Raw genomic sequence first — 17636 nt, 5'->3', positions numbered from 1 at the left:
TCCAGTTTTGGGGCCCCCTACTAAAGAAAGTATGGGGACAAATTGGAGAGAGTCCAGTGGAGGCCAGCGAAAATGATCAGGGGGCTGGGCACATGACTTACGAGGAGAAGCTGAGGGAACCTGGCTAGTTTAGTCTGCAGACGAGAAGAATGAGGGGGGATTTGATAGCAGCCTTCAGTTACCTGAAGGAGGGTTCCAAAGAGGATGGAGCTTGGCTGTTGTCAGTGGTGGCAGATGACAGAACAAGGAGTAAAGGTCTCAAGTTGAAGTGGGGGTGGTTTAGGTTGGATATTAGGAAACACTGTTTCACTAGGAAGGTGAAGCACTGGAATGGTTTACCTAGGGAGGTGGTGGAATCTTTATCCTTAGAGGTTTTTAAGGCCCAGCTTGACAAAACCCTGGCTGGGATGATTTAGTTGGTGTTGGTCCTGTCTTAGGCAGGGGTTGGACTAGATGACCTTCTGAGGTCTCTTCCAACCCTAATCTTCTATGAATCCAGCAACTCTTGCCTTCCCGACCAAGAGGATTCAGCTTTCAAAGGCTCAGAGGGTGATGTATGCTATCATCCCCTCAGTGATGGATAAAGGCTATGATTTAGTCATGGGTATTTTTAGTAAAAGTCATGGACAGGTTATGGGCAAGACACACAAATTCACAGGCTAATGACCTGTTCATGACTTATACTGTAAATACCCCGACGGGCTGCCGTTGAGGGGCATCCTGAGGGGCTGCTTCTGGGGGGGAACGCGGGGCCAGCCGTAGCACCAGTTGTCGGGGACTGCCTGAGGAACAGCTATTCCGGCCACCCAGTCACCGCTGCCAGGGACTGACTGGGGAAGCGTCTGCACCAGCCATCCAGGGACCACCTCAGGCTGTGGTTGCACTGGCCGCCCGGGCACCACTGCCAGGGGCTGCCCAGGGAAGCAGCTACTCCGGCCACATGCGGACTGTTGCCAGGGGCACCCAAGCAGTGGCCAGTGCCAGAGCAGCTGGCTGCAGAGCCACTTCAGGGTTGCCTTTCGCTGGGGCCACCTGACCAGCTGGCCCCAGAGTCAGCTGCTTGGGCGGCCCTGATGTCAGCCACACTGGCTCCTGCAGACGTCACAGAGATTGCAGAAAGTCATGGAATCTCTGACTTCCGCGACCTCCATGACAAACACAGAGCCCTAATGGTGGATAATTGAAATGTCTGTCCCCTTATGTGACCCATGGTCTTTTGTCTCTGTTTCAAGAGCCAGGAAGGTTTCCTGGAGTGCAGAATCTGTTCCTTGTTGTGATCATTAGGCTGTATTTTCCCCTGCTCATTAGCTTGATGGCTTTGTTTACCTGGATATAGCGTGTATGATTACCTGCCTTGTGGGTAGGTGGCATATGTGCGCATTTGGTGGAAGCAACTCGTGGCCTTCCGAGACCAAGTACAGGCTCTTGCTAGGGGGTGTTGTGAAAGCCAGTACTATAACTGGGTTCAAAAGGGAGCTAGATAGATTCATGGAAGATAGGTCCATCAATGGCTGTTAGCCATGATGGGCAGGAATGGTGTCCTTAGCTTCTGTTTGCCAGAAACTGGGATTGGGTGATAGGGCATCAATCACTTGATGATAACCTGTCTGTTCATTCCCTTTGGGGCACCCGCCATTGGCCACTGTCAGAGGACAGGATACTGGGCTTGTTGGACCTTTGGTCTGACCCAGTATGGCCATTCTTATATCCCACCCCTAGTGTAACTGACTCTGTGCTGTTGAAAGTCTTGGGGAAGGAAAAGCTGGAGCAAAGGGAAACCATCCCGTAGTTGGGACCCTCCTTTCAGGTATCATGATATCCTCTCATACTGAGTATAACCCTCCAGGAGAGGTTATCTCAGTTATTAGGAAGAGACAAGTAATAGTAATGCAGGATTCGATTATTAGAAATATAGAGATAGTTTGGGTTTGTGATGACTGAGAGAACCACATGGTGAATTGCCTGCTGGATGCTAAGATTGCAGAGCTTTTAAGACATGTAGATATACTTATGTGCAGTACTAGGGAGGAACCAGTGATCATGGAACCAGTGACATAGGGAAAGGTAAGAGAGGTCCTGGAAACCAAATTTAGGCTGCACGGTAAGAGATTAAAGTCTAGGACCTCCATGGTATTCTCTAAAAAGCTTCCAGTTCCATTCAGAGAGCCAGTTAGATAGGTAGAACTGCAGGGTCTCAATGCATGGATGAGTTGATGGTGTTGAGAGGAGGGATTTAGATTTATTAGGAAGTGGGGAACCTTTTGGGAAAGGAGGAGCCTACACTGGAAGGGCTGGCTCCACCTAAACCAAAATGGAACCAAATTGTGGGCATATAAAATTAAAAAGGTAAAAGAGGAGTTCTTAAACTAAGAGCTAGGGGAAAGCTGACAGGTGAAGAGGAGCACATGGTTCATACAGTGACATTCCTTCGGGGAGGATTTATTGAAGGGGATTCTCTATATCCTAGTAAAAGGAGAGAATAGAAGTTGAGAAAGTAGAGGTAGGAGCTGAAGAGAAATAGACAAATGAAAGAGTCCCAATCAGTTATGTCACAGAGAGGCAAGCAACTGAATATTGACAAAATGCACAAGTACTTATATACAAAAGCAAGAAGTCTAAATACTAAAATGGGTGAACTAGAGTGCCTGGTATTAAAGGAGGAAATTGATATAACAGGCATCAAAAAAACTTGGTACAACAATGATAATCAATGGGACATGGTAATAGCACAGTACAAAATATACAGGAATGACAGATAGGCCACATTGGTGGAGGAGTGGCACTATATGTGAAAGGAAGCAGAGTCAAATAGTAAAAAAATCATAAATGAATCAAACTGCACCATAGAATCTTTATGGACAGAAATTCCATGCTTGATAATAAGATTATAATAGTAGGAATATTCTGCTTATGACTTGACCAGGATGGTGACAGTCTAAGAGGTGAAGGCAGCTGGACCACTCAGTAGCAGGAACCCTAATGTAAATTACATTTAACATCATTCAGAGGGGGCAGATACCAAAGAAAACGACACCTTTGCATTTAATTTCGAATAAGGGAACTATACAAAAATGAGGAAGTAAATGGAAATTATTTATCCCTAGCCTCTGTTTGTCAGAGGGTGGAGATGGATGGCAGGAGAGAGATCACTAGATCGCTACCTATTAGGTTCACTCCCTCTGGGGCACCTGGCTTTGGCCACTGTCGGTAGACAGGATGCTGGGCTGGATGGACCTTTGGTGTCACCCAGTATGGCCATTCTTATGTTCTAAATTAAAAGGAACAATCACAAGAGTGAAATGCCTGCAAGCTTCATGGAAACTATTTAAAAACACCGTATTTAAGGCTAAGATTTTGTCACAGTTATTTTTAGTAAAAGTCAGACAGGTCATGGGCAATAACTAAAAATTAACATAAGTCCATGACCTGTCTATGACTTTTACGAAAAAATAACTGGGACCAAATGGGGCTGAGCCTGACCCCTGCTGCATGAGAGAGGGAGGTGGCTGGGGCTCCGGGTTCTCCCTGGTGCCCGCGGTGGCTGGGAGTCCCGGGGGCCCACACCACCCATGACGGCTGAGAGCTCTGGGGCTGGCGGCTGGGAGCTCTGGGTCCCCCCATGGCAGTTGGGAACTCATGGGGCACCCCATTTGCTGACAGCTCCAGCCCCACCATCCCAGGGCTGGAGCAGAAAATGTCCCAGATTCCATAACATTTGTGATATAATTTTAGCCTTAATCATAATAGATGCTCAAACTAAATGTATACCCCAAATTAAAAAGACAGACTGTCAGAGGACTGAAAAAAGGCCATCATGGCTTAATAGCAGAGTAAAAGAGATGCCTACAGTCAAGAAGGCATCCTTTTAAAATTGGAAGTTAAATTCTACTAAGTAAAATAGAAAGGAGCATAAACTCTGTCAAGTGTAAAAGTATAATTAGGGAGGTCAAATAATAATTTGAAGAATAACTGCAAAAGACAAAACAACCATTTTTTAAAAAAAATACATCGGAAGCAGGAAGCGTGCCAAAACAGTTAGTGAAGCCACTGGTTTATCAAGGTGCAGAAGGAACACTCAAGGAAGACACAGTAGTTGTGGAGCAACTAAATGACTTATTTACATCAGTCTTCACTGCAGTGGATGAGAGGGAGATTCCCACACTTAAGTCATTCTTTTTAGGTGACAGATTTGAGGAATTGTCCCAGATTGAGTTGTTGATAGAGGAGGTTTTGGAACAAATGGATAAAATAATAATAAGTCACCAGAACCAGATGGTATTCACCCCAGAGTTCTGAAAGAACTCCCCTATGAAATTGCAGAACTACTAGATGTGGTATGTAACCTGTAGCTTAAATCAGTCCCTGTATCAGGTGACTGGAGAATAGCCAATGTTGATTTTTTTTTTTAAATGGTTCCAGATGCGATCCTGGCAATTACAGGCCAATCAGCCTAACTTCAGTACCAGGTAAATTGGTAGAAACTATAATAAAGAACAGAATTGTCAGACACATAAATGAACACAATATGTTGGTGAAGAGTCAGCATGGTTTTTGTAAAGGGAAATCAGGTCTCAACAATATCTCAGAATTCTTTGAAGGTGTCAACCAGCACGTGGACAAGGGAGACCCAGTGGATAACATGTACTTGGACTTTCAGAAAGCCTTTGGCAAGGGTCCTTTCCGGAGTCACTTAAGCAAAATAAGCAGTAATGAGATCAGAGGGAAGGTCTCTTGTGGATTAGTAACTGGTTAAAAGATAGGAAACAAAAAGCAGGACTAAATGGTCAGTTTTCACAATGGAAAGTGGTAATAGAGGGGTCTTCCAAGGATCTGTAAAGCAACATGTGCTGTTCAACATTTATGAATATGATCTAGAAAAGGAGGTTGAACAGTCAGGTGGAAAGATTTTCAGGGATACAAAATTACTCAAGATAGTTAAGTCCAAAGTAGACTGCAGATTTACAAAGGGATCTCAGAAAACTGGGGGACTGGGCAACAAAATGGTAGATGAAATTCAGTGTTGATAAATGCAAAGTTATACACATTGGAAACATAATCGCAACTATACATACAAAATGATGGAGTCTAAATTAGCTGTTACCTCTCAAGAAAGAGATCTTGGAGTCATTGTGGGTAGTTTGATCAAATGCTTTAAGAAATGTGCAGTGGCAATGAAAAAAGCTAATAGAATGTTAGGAACTGTTAGGAAAGGAATAGATAATAACAGAAAATATCATAATCTCAAAATATAAATCCATGGTATGCTCACACCTTAGATACTGCATGCAGTTCTGGTGACCCCATCTCCTAAAAGATATATTAGAATTGGAAAAGGTGTAGAGAAGGGCAACAAAAATGATTAGGGGTATGGAACAGCTTCCATCTGGAGAGAGATTTACATTGCAACAGCCCTGGGGCTGGACTGATTGCCAAAGCTATTCCTGCCCAAATGTGTACCATAGATGGTTAAGGTGGCTGGATATATCAGGTATATCCTCAGTTGTGGGCAGGGTGGATAAAAATCAATGATTTAAAAAAAATCTGATTTTTTTTTAATTTAAATTGGATTTTTTGGATAAAAGGCTTTTTGAGGAAAAGACTTATCTAAAGATAGTTTTAATTAAGATACATTATAGCTCAAAGATGATCTCATCATGGAATAGGGATTATAAATTCTAATTCTATAGTATGAAACAACATATTCATGTAATGTTTAAGAAAAGTTTTGTAAATGAGTTCCAATAGTTGGTGGATTAGGGACCCAATTTTATGGGGTTCCAGGGGATTCTGTATAGATTATTTAGGTTAATCTTTTTATCTACCCAATGGGACTCAGTGCTCAGTCCAGAAGATACCATCAGAGATGCTTAGTTTTGCAGTTCTCAAACTGTGGATTTGTGTCTCCAGGGATAATATGCTTGTTAACAGCAAAAATGTTTTTAAATAAATAAATAATATATAGAGGTGAGAAATAACAGACCTCAACCCTATTGTCCCTCTGCAAATGTGTACACAGAATCAATCCCTTACCTCTCTCTAAAAGTGCAAAGTTTCAAAAAGTTCAATGAATAGAAGATTGTTGGGGGCAGAATAAATCTAGACAAGGAGAAGAAGTCTGGAGATAAATGTGAGAAGGGAGGGACAGGCAGTAGAAACAAAAGTGAAGCTGTTTGAGCAGCATATTCCAGAAGTCTTGAGGTCTTTCTGAGTGTAACCTTCATTGATTTGAAATCTACCATACCATTCTCTCACTAGAAGGGAAAACCTATAATGGCAGAAAGCCATAAAAGAGACCCAGTTTGGGAGTATTTTAATGAAGTTCCTCTACCTGTGGGTAAGACAGGCATGCATGCAAAATGCAAACAGTGCAACAAAGAAATGCAAGGCCCAGTTGCCCGAATGAAACAACATCATGAGAAGTGTTCCTTCTCAGGAGGAAGCTGTGTTGAAGACGACGAAAGGAGCATGTCTGAACATGCAGGATCTTCAGGTTGGTAAACTTTTCTATTTCATAGTTCTTTCTTAAGGACTGCCTGTCTTCCTTCTGGACTATTCTTGAATTCTCATGTTTGAGCAAAGAAATGTAGTTGTTACTCTATGGTCCTGTCATTTTAGATGCAGTTGTGATAAAAAATAAACAGCTGAAATAAGCAGAACTTCCTTTTTCAGTTTCACCTTTAAAGTAGTACTGAGTGTCAGTGAATGCAATGAGTAATACTAAATGAGCAGTGTGGTAATAATAATTAAATAACTGCATTGACTTAGTTTAGGAGAATCCATCCTCAACATACAGGATTCTGAAGACTATCCACTTTCAAGATCACCATCATTTTCTATAGTTTCAGAGTTATATGCCAATGATAGTTTTTCAGTCACACCATATATGTCATATAGCCACAGTATATCACCTAGCAAAAAGAAGAAAAATCTCCATCATCCAGAAACAACCATAATAAATTTGTGATAAGAACCAGCAGATTACAAAAAGCGTTAATTGAGGAAAAAAGTTGCCTGATTTATTTATGCAACAAATTCTTCTTTCTGTATGATTGAGAACCCATGCTTCATTAACATGGTTCAGTCATTAAGACCAGGATATGTTGGATAAAGTGTATGAAAGAGAAATTGAGCAGTATGCAAAAGGTCTAGAGGGTGAAATTTTTAACCTGAGTCTTGATGGATGGAGTAATGTCCACAATATGTGCTTGTGTGACGACAGAAGAAGGGAATGTCTTCCTTACAGAAACAATTGATAAATCAGGAAATGCACACCCAGCAGAATACTTACAAGAAGTTGCAGTAAAAGCTATAACAAACTGAAAAAAAATTTCAAATGTCAGGTACGCAGCTTGGTCACAGACAATGCCAAAAATGTATCCTATATGAGAAGAAATTATTTAGAAGAGATTCGCAAGCTAATAACATATGGTTGCAATGCTCATTTGATGCGCCTCCTAGCCAAAGACTTCGGTGTTCCAGAAATAAAGGCTAATGTTGTTGAAATTGCAAAATGCTTCCATAACAACCACTTTTCAGCAGCTGCTCTGAAAAAAGTGGGAGGAACCAAGCTAACGCTCTCACAAGATGTGAGATGGAACTCAGTAGTGGACTGTTCTGAGCACTGTATCAAGAGCTGGCCTAATCTGATGATAGTTTGTGAACAAAGTCGTGAAAAAATAGATGGCACTGTCACAGTCAAAGTTCTCAACAATGGGCTTAAGAGAAACATTGAACACACGCTGAGTACTTCGAAGCCTATTTCTGTAGCCTTGCACAAAATGCAGGGAAATAGCTGTTTTATTGCTGATGCCGTTGAAATTTGGAAGGAACCAAGTGAGATCTTAAAAGGAGAAATCTGCAATGACAGAGTTAAATTACAAACATTAAAAAAACGAGTGGGACAAGCACTATCTCCAGCTCATTTTCTTGCAAATAATCTCAATACTCAGTACCAAGGTCAAACCTTAACTGCTGAAGAAGAGAAGTTGGCTATGACATGGACATCCAGCAATCATCGCTCCATAATGCTAACTATAATAAACTTCAGAGCTAAGGGTGAACCATTCAAGAAATATATGTTTGCTGATGATGTTTTAAAGAAAGTTACACACTAGTGAACTGGTGGAAATCACTTAAGCACTTGGATTCAGAGACCATTGAAGTAATAATCTCACTTTTAACAGCAGTAGCTTCTTCTGCCAGTGTAGAAAAAATATTTTCTTGCTTTGGAGTAATTCATTCCAAATTGAGAAATTATTTGGGACCCGAAAAAGCAGGAAAGCTGGTTTTTCTTTTTCAGATTACGAACAGACAGGAAAATTAAGGTGAAGACGACTGAGTTAGCTGCAGAAGCCAATATTTAAAGTTTCTCGTGTTGACCTGGCTGACATAGTTGATTTTTTTTTTTTTAATATTTCATTTAACTATTTTAGTTAAAAACAATTTGAACAAAAACAAACCTGATTTTAAAGAACTTGAATGTTTAAATTCAAAAATTCATATGCTTGTTTTTTTAAAATATTATGTTTGCTGTTGAAGAAAAAAATCCAGAATACATAACGTTGTTGTTTTAGTTAAATAAAACAATTTAAATGTATGTTTGGTGGTGATCTCCTCCCAAAACAGCATGGCAAGAAAATCTTCCAAATATTAATGATTAACCTGTTGAATTGGAGATAGTTCATCTCCCAATGACTTCATAAATATCTGCTTCAATTACCTTTGGTAAATGAAATAACCAATCATTCATTTTGTGATATAGCTGTAAAACTAGTTTGAAAAGTTTTCAGAGTAAATCACTTAAAAATGTATAGTGTGTAGCTTCTAAAAACGAAACCTGCATCTATCTCTAAGTTATGAAGAATGTATATTAAGTTTATAACAACCAACGAGAATGCACTTTTATGGAGAAATCCCTGATTAAATCAAGTCTTCCTGACTAGTGATTTAAATCAAATCCACCCTGGTTGTTGGTCATGGGTAAGTGAGCTTTTCCGTGCTCCAAGGGATACAGTTTCTCAGTTTTTGTACCTCCTTTTTACCTGAAGGTTGTTGTACCTCTACTAGGCTGCTGATGAACTCTGTGCTAGTTTCAGTGGGGCAAATGATGCTTCTTGTTTGCAGGTATTCCAGTTCCTTCTTGTGTGGCTCCACAAGGGGTAATGCAGTTTTGTGTTTTGATATTCTCATGGGTTGCACATAGGAATGCCACTTCCAACTTAAGCTTGTCCTTTAAATGTATATCTCCTTGGAATATGACCTTTTATGTCGTTAGAATCTGTCCTGTTCTCTGTCATGTTGAGGATTTTCTCGTGCTGTCCTGCAACCAAATCTATGGCTTGCACTGCCCTGCCTTGAACTACGTTGCAGGTTGTTTCACAATTCATCTGGAGCCACATTTGTTATTGATCTAATAGAATATTTGCAAATATGGAGGTTGAATAGCTGATAGTTGCTTTCTCCAGTGCATGTACATTGAGAGACTTCGGATTTACCATGGTCACACTGAAGATAGTTTCTGTTTCTTGTGTCACAGCATGAACTGCTGGAATTTTTCTTTGGTAGATTGGTTTCCCACCCTCCTTGCACCATTGCCCATAGTCTGGACATTTTTCCAGTACATATTCTAGACTATGATACCTCCACTCTCTGTTGGTCTGTCTCTGTCCTGCCCCTTAAGTTCTTTTGGCTTGAGTATGTGTACTTTTTCTGTATTGGTGGCTGTTATTGTTTTGATCCTTTCCTTGGTTAGTTTAACAGCCTTTGCTATTTGGACGCATTTCTCCAAGGTTTGATCTCTTTTTATCAGTAATTGCTCCCTTAAGTTATAATCATGTCTCACAAACAGCCCTTTCTCTGGAGACATAAGATTCCCTGATCACAGTTACATGTGGAAGCCAAGGTTCTCAGCTTAGTAACTTAAGTATCTGTTTCCTCTTCTGCTTATTGATTTCAGGTGTAAAAAAACCCCTACCTGTTCTTTCTCTACAGTCTCATTCAGCGGGGAGCACAGTATTCACGCAACACTCTGCTCAGCTGTTCTAGTGTTTCAAGCACTATTCCTGGCTAAGGTCAAAATGTGTTGAAGTATGGTAATGCAAAATTAATACACCCAGTAGTAAAACAGTACAATAAACATCTAATTATAATTAGTTCATCATAAGAAAAGGAGTACTTGTGGCACCTTAGAGACTAACCAATTTATTTGAGCATAAGCTTTCGTGAGCTACAAAGCTTATGCTCAAATAAATTGGTTAGTCTCTAAGGTGCCACAAGTACTCCTTTTCTTTTTGCGAATACAGACTAACACGGCTGTTACTCTGAAACCTTGGTTCATAATAGTGTTTCGATATCTAGAGTGAAAGAAACTGGATTTTAAACTCATTTTTTTTCTCCTTATGTTGTCACTATAGGGTGGAATTTGGGTTATTTGGCACATTTACTGTGTGTTTACGTATCTTAATATGTTTGGATTTAATGTAACCCCTTAACTTTGAATGTCATGAGTTTGTAGTGCTTGGATAATTATAACGTCCCTATCATGTTTTTACCCTAAATTTATGATAGATTCCGGCAGTGGGAAAAGACTTCAGCGGCTTCTCCAGTAATGGGGAGCTGCCAGAGCCTTTACCTGCTGCAGTGAAAGACTCTGGCAAAGGGAGGCAGTGGGGAAAGGTTCCAGGAACTTCCCCTCTGCTGAGCCTTTTCTTGCTGCCTTTCCCTGCCAGAGCCTTTCATTGACCTGATTACACACTGCAGTGTGGACACAGCCTACTTTTCACTGTGGTGTGTAGCTACACTTACATTAGACACTGCCACAAGAGGTCTGCAGTGTAGATGTAGCCAATAAGAAAAGCTAGAATCCAGGCTGTAGGACTTCCCTTAAATAATTTCTGTTTGAACTAGAAAATATGTTCAATATGCTTTGATCCAGTTTCTGTTAGAAAGTCTATGGCCTGTGTGAGCGGTGGGTTGGGCACACAATTTAGACTCCTGAGGACCAAAATACTGTTGTCTAAACTTGTTGGGCTTAGTACAGGGATATTTGGATGAAATATAATGGTCTGTGCTGTACAGGAGGTCAGACTAGATGATCTAATGGTCTTTTCTTGCCTTAAACCTTTGAAATTATGGCAGTAGGCTCCTGTGAAAATCCTAGCCTTTATTTTTAACATTTAATGCAAAATGTAAGAGGTAAAAAGAAAAGCATTTTCATATGGAATAGAAACAATTTCAATATAATGTACACATTTTTCTACAAAGAACAAATAATTATCAATACTGTTGTCTCTCACATTTTAAATGAAGAATATGTGCATGCAGTACTGTGGTCACCATTTTATTTTAAATTGCCAAGTTTCAATAGTTACTTTGCCTTTTAAGTATTGAGAAAACTGGTATCTCAGGTACTGGGCTGTGGCAGTGTTTACAAATGCTGTATGTTTTTTTATATGATGACAGTTTTGCATAAATGTTATGGAGGGGTTTAGTTTTAGCTAATGTTTTTCAAGCTGTGATTTTTAGGGTGTTAAGAATATAGGAAATGCACTTAAGATAGTAATTACTATTTTGTATTAACGTACCTTGAAAGCCAATCTAATGTGCCATGGGGCTTTATAATATTAAACAAAACTGTGTTTCAGTAGCAATGGAAATTGACTTAACATTCAAGTCATCCACTTAATGTTAAAACAACAACTAAATCTAGATTCATAGATGATTTGGGCCCAAAGGGACCGTTATGATAATTTAGTCTGCCTTCCTGTATTACATAGGCCATAGAACTTCCCCAAAATAAGTCCTAGAACATATCAGTTAGAATAGCATCCAATCTTGATTTAAAAATTGTCTGTGATGGAGAATCCACCATGACACTTGATAAATTATTCCAATGATTAATTATGCTCACTGTTTAAAATGTATGCCTTATTTCCAGTCTGAATTTGTGTAGCTTCAACTTCCAGCCATTGGCTCATGTTACACCTTTCTCTGCTAAATTGAAGAGCCTGTTGGTAAATATTATTTCCCCATGTAGGTACATATAGACTATCATCATGTCACCTTTTAACAGTCTCTTTGTTAAGCTAAATAGATTGAGCTCCTTGTGTTTATCACTATAAGGCATGCTTTCTAATAATTGAAGGGTTCTTGTGGCTCTTCTCTGAACCCTCTCCAGTTTAACAACATCCTTCTTGAACTGTGATAACTACAATTGTGATCCAGCAACAACCTCAGTCAGCTCTTTTAAACTTGTTAAGATTTGGGTGCAAGTTGTCTGGACCAGCTAATTTAAAAATGTCTATCTTTAGTAGAAAGAAAAGGAGTCCTTGTGGCACCTTAGAGACTAACCAATTTATTTGAGCATGAGCTTTCGTGAGCTACAGCTCACTTCATCAGATGCATACCGTGGAAACTGCAGCAGACTTTATATATACACAGAGAATATGAAACAATACCTCCTCCTACCCCACTGTCCTGCTGGTAATAGCTTATCTAAAGTAATCTTCAGGTTAGGCCATTTCCAGCACAAATCCAGGTTTTCTCACCCTCCACCCCCCCACACAAATTCACTCTCCTGCTGGTGATAGCCCATCCAAAGTGACAGCTCTTTACACAATGTGCATGATAATCAAGTTAGGCCATTTCCTGCACAAATCCAGGTTCTCTCACTCCCTCACCCCCCTCCAAAAACCCACCCCCATACACACACAAACTCACTCTCCTGCTGGTAATAGCTCATCCAAACTGACCACTCTCCAAGTTTAAATCCAAGTTAAACCAGAACATCTGGGGGGAGGGGGGTAGGAAAAAAACAAGAGGAAATAGGCTACCTTGAATAATGACTTAGCCATTCCCAGTCTCTATTTAAGCCTAAATTAATAGTATCCAATTTGCAAATGAATTCCAATTCAGCAGTTTCTCTCTGGAGTCTGGATTTGAAGTTTTTTTGTTTTAAGATAGTGACCTTCATGTCTGTGATTGCGTGCTGGAAATGGCCTAACCTGAAGATAAGCTATTACCAGCAGGACAGTGGGGTAGGAGGAGGTATTGTTTCATATTCTCTGTGTATATATAAAGTCTGCTGCAGTTTCCACGGTATGCATCTGATGAAGTGAGCTGTAGCTCACGAAAGCTCATGCTCAAATAAATTGGTTAGTCTCTAAGGTGCCACAAGTACTCCTTTTCTTTTTGCGAATACAGACTAACACGGCTGTTACTCTGAAACCTATGTTTAGTAGCTTCTGTTTAATGCCCTCCAGAGCTGCTAATTAAATGGAAAGAGTGTTGTCCTCACCATATGATGAGACTGTATCATCTGATTTTTTCCCAAATGAAAAAACAGAAATATTTAATGGCCATCTCTGGCTTTTCTGCATTATTACGGATAATATTACCATTTCCACCAAGTAATGGATGAATACCGTTGTCAGGAGTTTTTTTGTTCCTAATATATTTTTTTAACAACTCCCTTATTGTCCTTAACTTTGCTAGTCATAGGTTTCTCCTAGTGTCCCTTGGCTTCTCTTATTAATTTTCTATAATTCCTAACTTCTTATTTATATTCATTACTATCAGCTAAAATGTAAACAATCCAAAATATTTAAAAACAATTGTCTCTTGGAAGAGCTTTCCAAGGAAGAAAAGGAAATCCGTGATACCCAGAAAATGGAAGCAAAGAAGGAAGCTAATGATAAATTATTAATAGAATGCGAAGTAGATTGTGCAGATGAAATGATGAAATGGTATGTGGAATTTAATAATCCACTGATAAATGTTAAACTTAATTGAACATGTCAGTAATTAGGAAAGGTATGAAAGTAATGGCTAACCATGAAAATATCCATATCTGAGCAATGAGGTTAGTTGTGTGAACCCAAATATACTGAAGAGCACTGATGGAGGAGGAAGCCTAGTGAGATGGACATTACAGTAGTATTATATTCTAATAAGAGTACTTCATGGATTTTAGCCAAGGAGTGAAATGTCACATGTTTATAATAATCAACAAGTAAAACTGACAAGTTACCAACTGAGTTAATGTGAACACTCAATTTTGAAATTAAAATGAAAAAGCAGCTCTCGGTACATTCTGGAGATATACTTTAAATAGTTGATCTGTAGACATAGCAAATAAGATAAATCAATAGGAATCTCTAAGAACATAACCAAAATATTAGTCATACGTGTTTAATTAAAAATTATACTAATTTTATATACTGTATACTGTATATACTGTTATACAGACATAGTCTTGATATTTGCAGACATCAGAAAAGTAGGAAAATTTAAACCTCATAATTGTCCGTGATAGAATGGTATTTGTCTGTGTAGCTGAATTATGAACAGAGTTCTGCAGCATTCAACAGAAATATGACAACAGGAAAAAGTCCCTTTACAAATGTCATGAAAACAATGGCTACAAAAGAAAGATATCTAACACTATACAGGAAGACTGAGACCTCCAAAATAGAAAACAAGTAATACAATAGATGAGAATACTGTCTTAAATACTGTGGCAAATTGCCAGCACTAATATGATGGGTCTTGCACTTTCTCTTCTTGGGGGTGGGGGAAGGGTTAAGAGCACTGTTTCTTGCCCCTGAACTGAGATATTAGCAGCCCCACTAGTGTCCTAGAGGAGGAGAGTGGAGCGGGAGGGACCTGGGCCTGCCCTCTACTCTGGGTCCCAGCCCAGCCCTAGAGATAGCAGTAAACCACTTGAACTAGCAGTTCCTTCCCCTGGGCTACTTCCCTCTCCTGCCCTTGAGCTTGTGGGGCTTCCTGCCCTCCCTCTGCACAAACCACGTGTCCCTTTACCTGGTGTCTTAGGCCACCACAGCACTTCTCCAAACTCTCCTCTGCTTCCTTCCAAACTGCTCTCTGCTCCAACACCAATCCACTCTGCTTCAACTCCTCGTCTTGTCTGATTGAAGCAGGGGAGATTTATTAGGTGACTGGCTTCAGGTGCTCTAATTGACTTCAGGTGCTTTAATTAATCTGTAGCAAACTTTCTTCCCTCTAGAGGGAATAAGGCTCCCGTCTAACACTCTCCTGCTGCCCTCTGGCCATGCTGTATCACATATCCCGCTCCCCTGCACAACACCCTGGGGTTGGACTACTTGGGACGAGAGGTAGTGCTGTTGTGATAGGCCATCAGCGTTGCCGTGTTTGTTTCCGGCCCTATGCTGTACCCGGAAATGGAAAGGCTACAGGGATAGGAACCACCTAGTCACCCTTGCGTTCTTCTCCTTGTTTCTGTGCATCCACTGGAGTGGGGCGTGGTCTGTCACAAGGGTAAACCGCCACCCCAGTAGGTAGTAGCAGAGAGGTCTCCATAGCCCATTTTACCACTAGACATTACTTTTCAACGGCTGCGTACTTTTGTTCCCTGGGGAGGAGTTTCCAGCTGAGGTACAAGATCGGGTGTTCCTCCTCCCCTACCATCTGCGAAAGGACGGCTCCCACCCCTACCTCTGAGGCATCTGTTTATAGGATGAATTCCCTCTCAAAGTCTGGGGCTGTGTGTACTGAATGGCAGCAAAGGGCTGTCCTTACATCTGCAAATGCTCCGTCTGCCGCATCAGTCCACTTTACTATCTCAGGGCCGTGAGCCTTTATCAAATCTGTCAATGGCCCTGGTCTTGTGGCGAAATGAGGTATGAATCTCCGATAGTATCCTACTATCCCTAGAAATGCTCTGACCTGCTTTTTGCGGACTGGTTGAGGCCAACCTTGTGTTGCCTCCACTTTGTTTCATTGGGGTTTCACCAAACCTCTCCCTACTACATACCCGACGTATATGGCCTCAGCTAGTCCTATCACGCACTTGAGAGGGTTGGCAGTGAGGCCGGCCTTCCGCAGGGCATCTAGCACCATTTCTACTTTTCCTAGGTGCATTTCCCAGTCAGGGCTATGGATGACTGTCATCTAGATAGGCAGCGGGATACTTGGCATGGGGTTGCAGCAATTTGTCCATAAGTTGTTGGAATGTTGCAGGGGCCCCATGGAGTCTGAAAGGGAGGACAGTGTACTGGAACAGTCCATCGGGTTTAGAGAAGGCAGTCTTTTCCTTGGCATTCTCAGCCAGGGGAATTTGCCAATATCCTTTGGTCAGGTCCAGAGTGGTTCGGTATCGGGCCTTGCCTAACTGATCAACTAGCTCGTCAATGCATAGTATCGGATAGGCATCGAATTGGGATACTTCATTCCATTTCTGGAAGTCGTTGCAAAACCTCAGGATGCCGTCAGGCTTGGGGACTAGGACGATAGGGCTGGACCACTGGCTATGGGATTCTTCAATAACCCTGAGTTCCAACATCTTCTTCACTTCTGTCCTAATTTCTTCCCTTTAGCTTCCGGTATTTGGTACAGTCGTATTGTCACTTTTACTCTGGGACTGGTGACAATATGATGTTGGACCAGTGTTGTACAGCCCGGCTGTGTACAGAACAGGTCTTGGTTCCATTAGATCATATCAATGACCTCTGTTCGTTGTTCTGGAGTTAACTCAGGAGATATCTTCACCTGCCCCTGTGGGTCGTCTGTCTGGGGTGGAGCTCCCCGAATGACCGGTCACGCCAGGGCTTCAGTAAGTTGATGTGGTAGATTTGCTCTGGCCTTTGGTGGTCTGGTTGTCTGACCTTATAGTCCACCTCCCCAAGGGCTTCCAGTATCTCATATGGTCCATGCCAGCTGGCTAGGAGTTTTCTTTCTGCTGTCGGCACTAGCACCATCACCCGTTCCCTTGGCTGAAATCTCCGTACTTTCGGCCGACGGTTGTAATATGTCTGCTGGGCCTCTTGTGCTTTTTCCAAATGTTCTCGTCCTATAGGGGTTACTTGAGTTATTTGCTCTCTCATCTGTGTTGCGTGCTCAGTGACATTCGTTCCTGGGTTGGGTTGTTCTTCTCAATCTTTCTTGGCAATATCTAATATTCCGCGTGGGTGGTGTCTGTGTAGTAGTTCAAAGGGAGAGAAACCAGTGGACGCCTGGGGGACTTCCCATGTAGCAAACATTAGATACGGTAGAAGGGTATCCCAGTCTTTTCCGTCCTGTGCTACCACCTTCCAGATCATACTTTTAAGGGTACAGTTAAACCGCTTGGCCAGTCCATCTGTTTGTGGATGGTAGACTGAGGTCCGTATGGCCTGGATGCAGAGTAGGTACATAAGTCTTTCATTAATTTTGACATGAAGGGGGTTCCTTGGTCTGTCAGGATCTTCTTAGGGATGCCCACTCTGGCAAAAACCTGGAGTAGTTCTTTTGCTATTGCCTTGGATGTGGGGTTTCTTAAAGGGATGGCTTCTGGATACCACGTGGCGTAGTCAAGGATGTCTAGTATGTTTCGGTGGCCCTGTGCCGATCTTTCCAGTGGGCCCACTATGTCCATGGCTATCCTCTCGAAAGGGATTTCAATAATAGGCAAAGGTACTAATGGGGCCTGCAAGTGAGGTCAGGGGCTATGCAACTGGTATTCAGGGCAGGAGGCACAATAGCGCTGGACCTTTGCATGTATTCCTGGCCAATAAAACCTTCTTAGGACTCTATCCAGTGTCTTGTCTACTCCTAGATGTCCCCCAAATAGGTGACTCTGAGCTAACTCTGGTACTGCCCTTGTGTATTTCCGTGGGAATAAT

General features: G+C 41.4%; 1 protein-coding gene across 17 annotated transcripts in view; it reads left to right on the top strand.

Annotated features, from left to right (window-relative positions):
• Positions 1-17636, top strand: part of DLG1 (discs large MAGUK scaffold protein 1) — a 451639-nt gene that overhangs the window by 213776 nt on the left and 220227 nt on the right. For 7 of the 17 annotated variants that reach the window (XM_077826699.1, XM_077826691.1, XM_077826698.1 and 4 more), the window contains one exon: positions 6434-6490. The exons of the other annotated variants lie outside the window; for them this stretch is intronic. In XM_077826699.1, the coding sequence (XP_077682825.1) occupies positions 6434-6490 (57 nt within the window). The remainder of the gene's footprint in view (positions 1-6433; positions 6491-17636) is intronic. 17 annotated transcript variants of the gene reach the window in all.

This window comes from Eretmochelys imbricata, chromosome 9, assembly GCF_965152235.1.
Source record: "Eretmochelys imbricata isolate rEreImb1 chromosome 9, rEreImb1.hap1, whole genome shotgun sequence".
In the NCBI taxonomy this organism is placed as follows: Eukaryota; Metazoa; Chordata; order Testudines; family Cheloniidae; genus Eretmochelys; species Eretmochelys imbricata.
The sequence above is the reverse complement of the archived record's forward strand: the minus strand, read 5'-3'. Positions and strand labels throughout refer to the sequence as shown.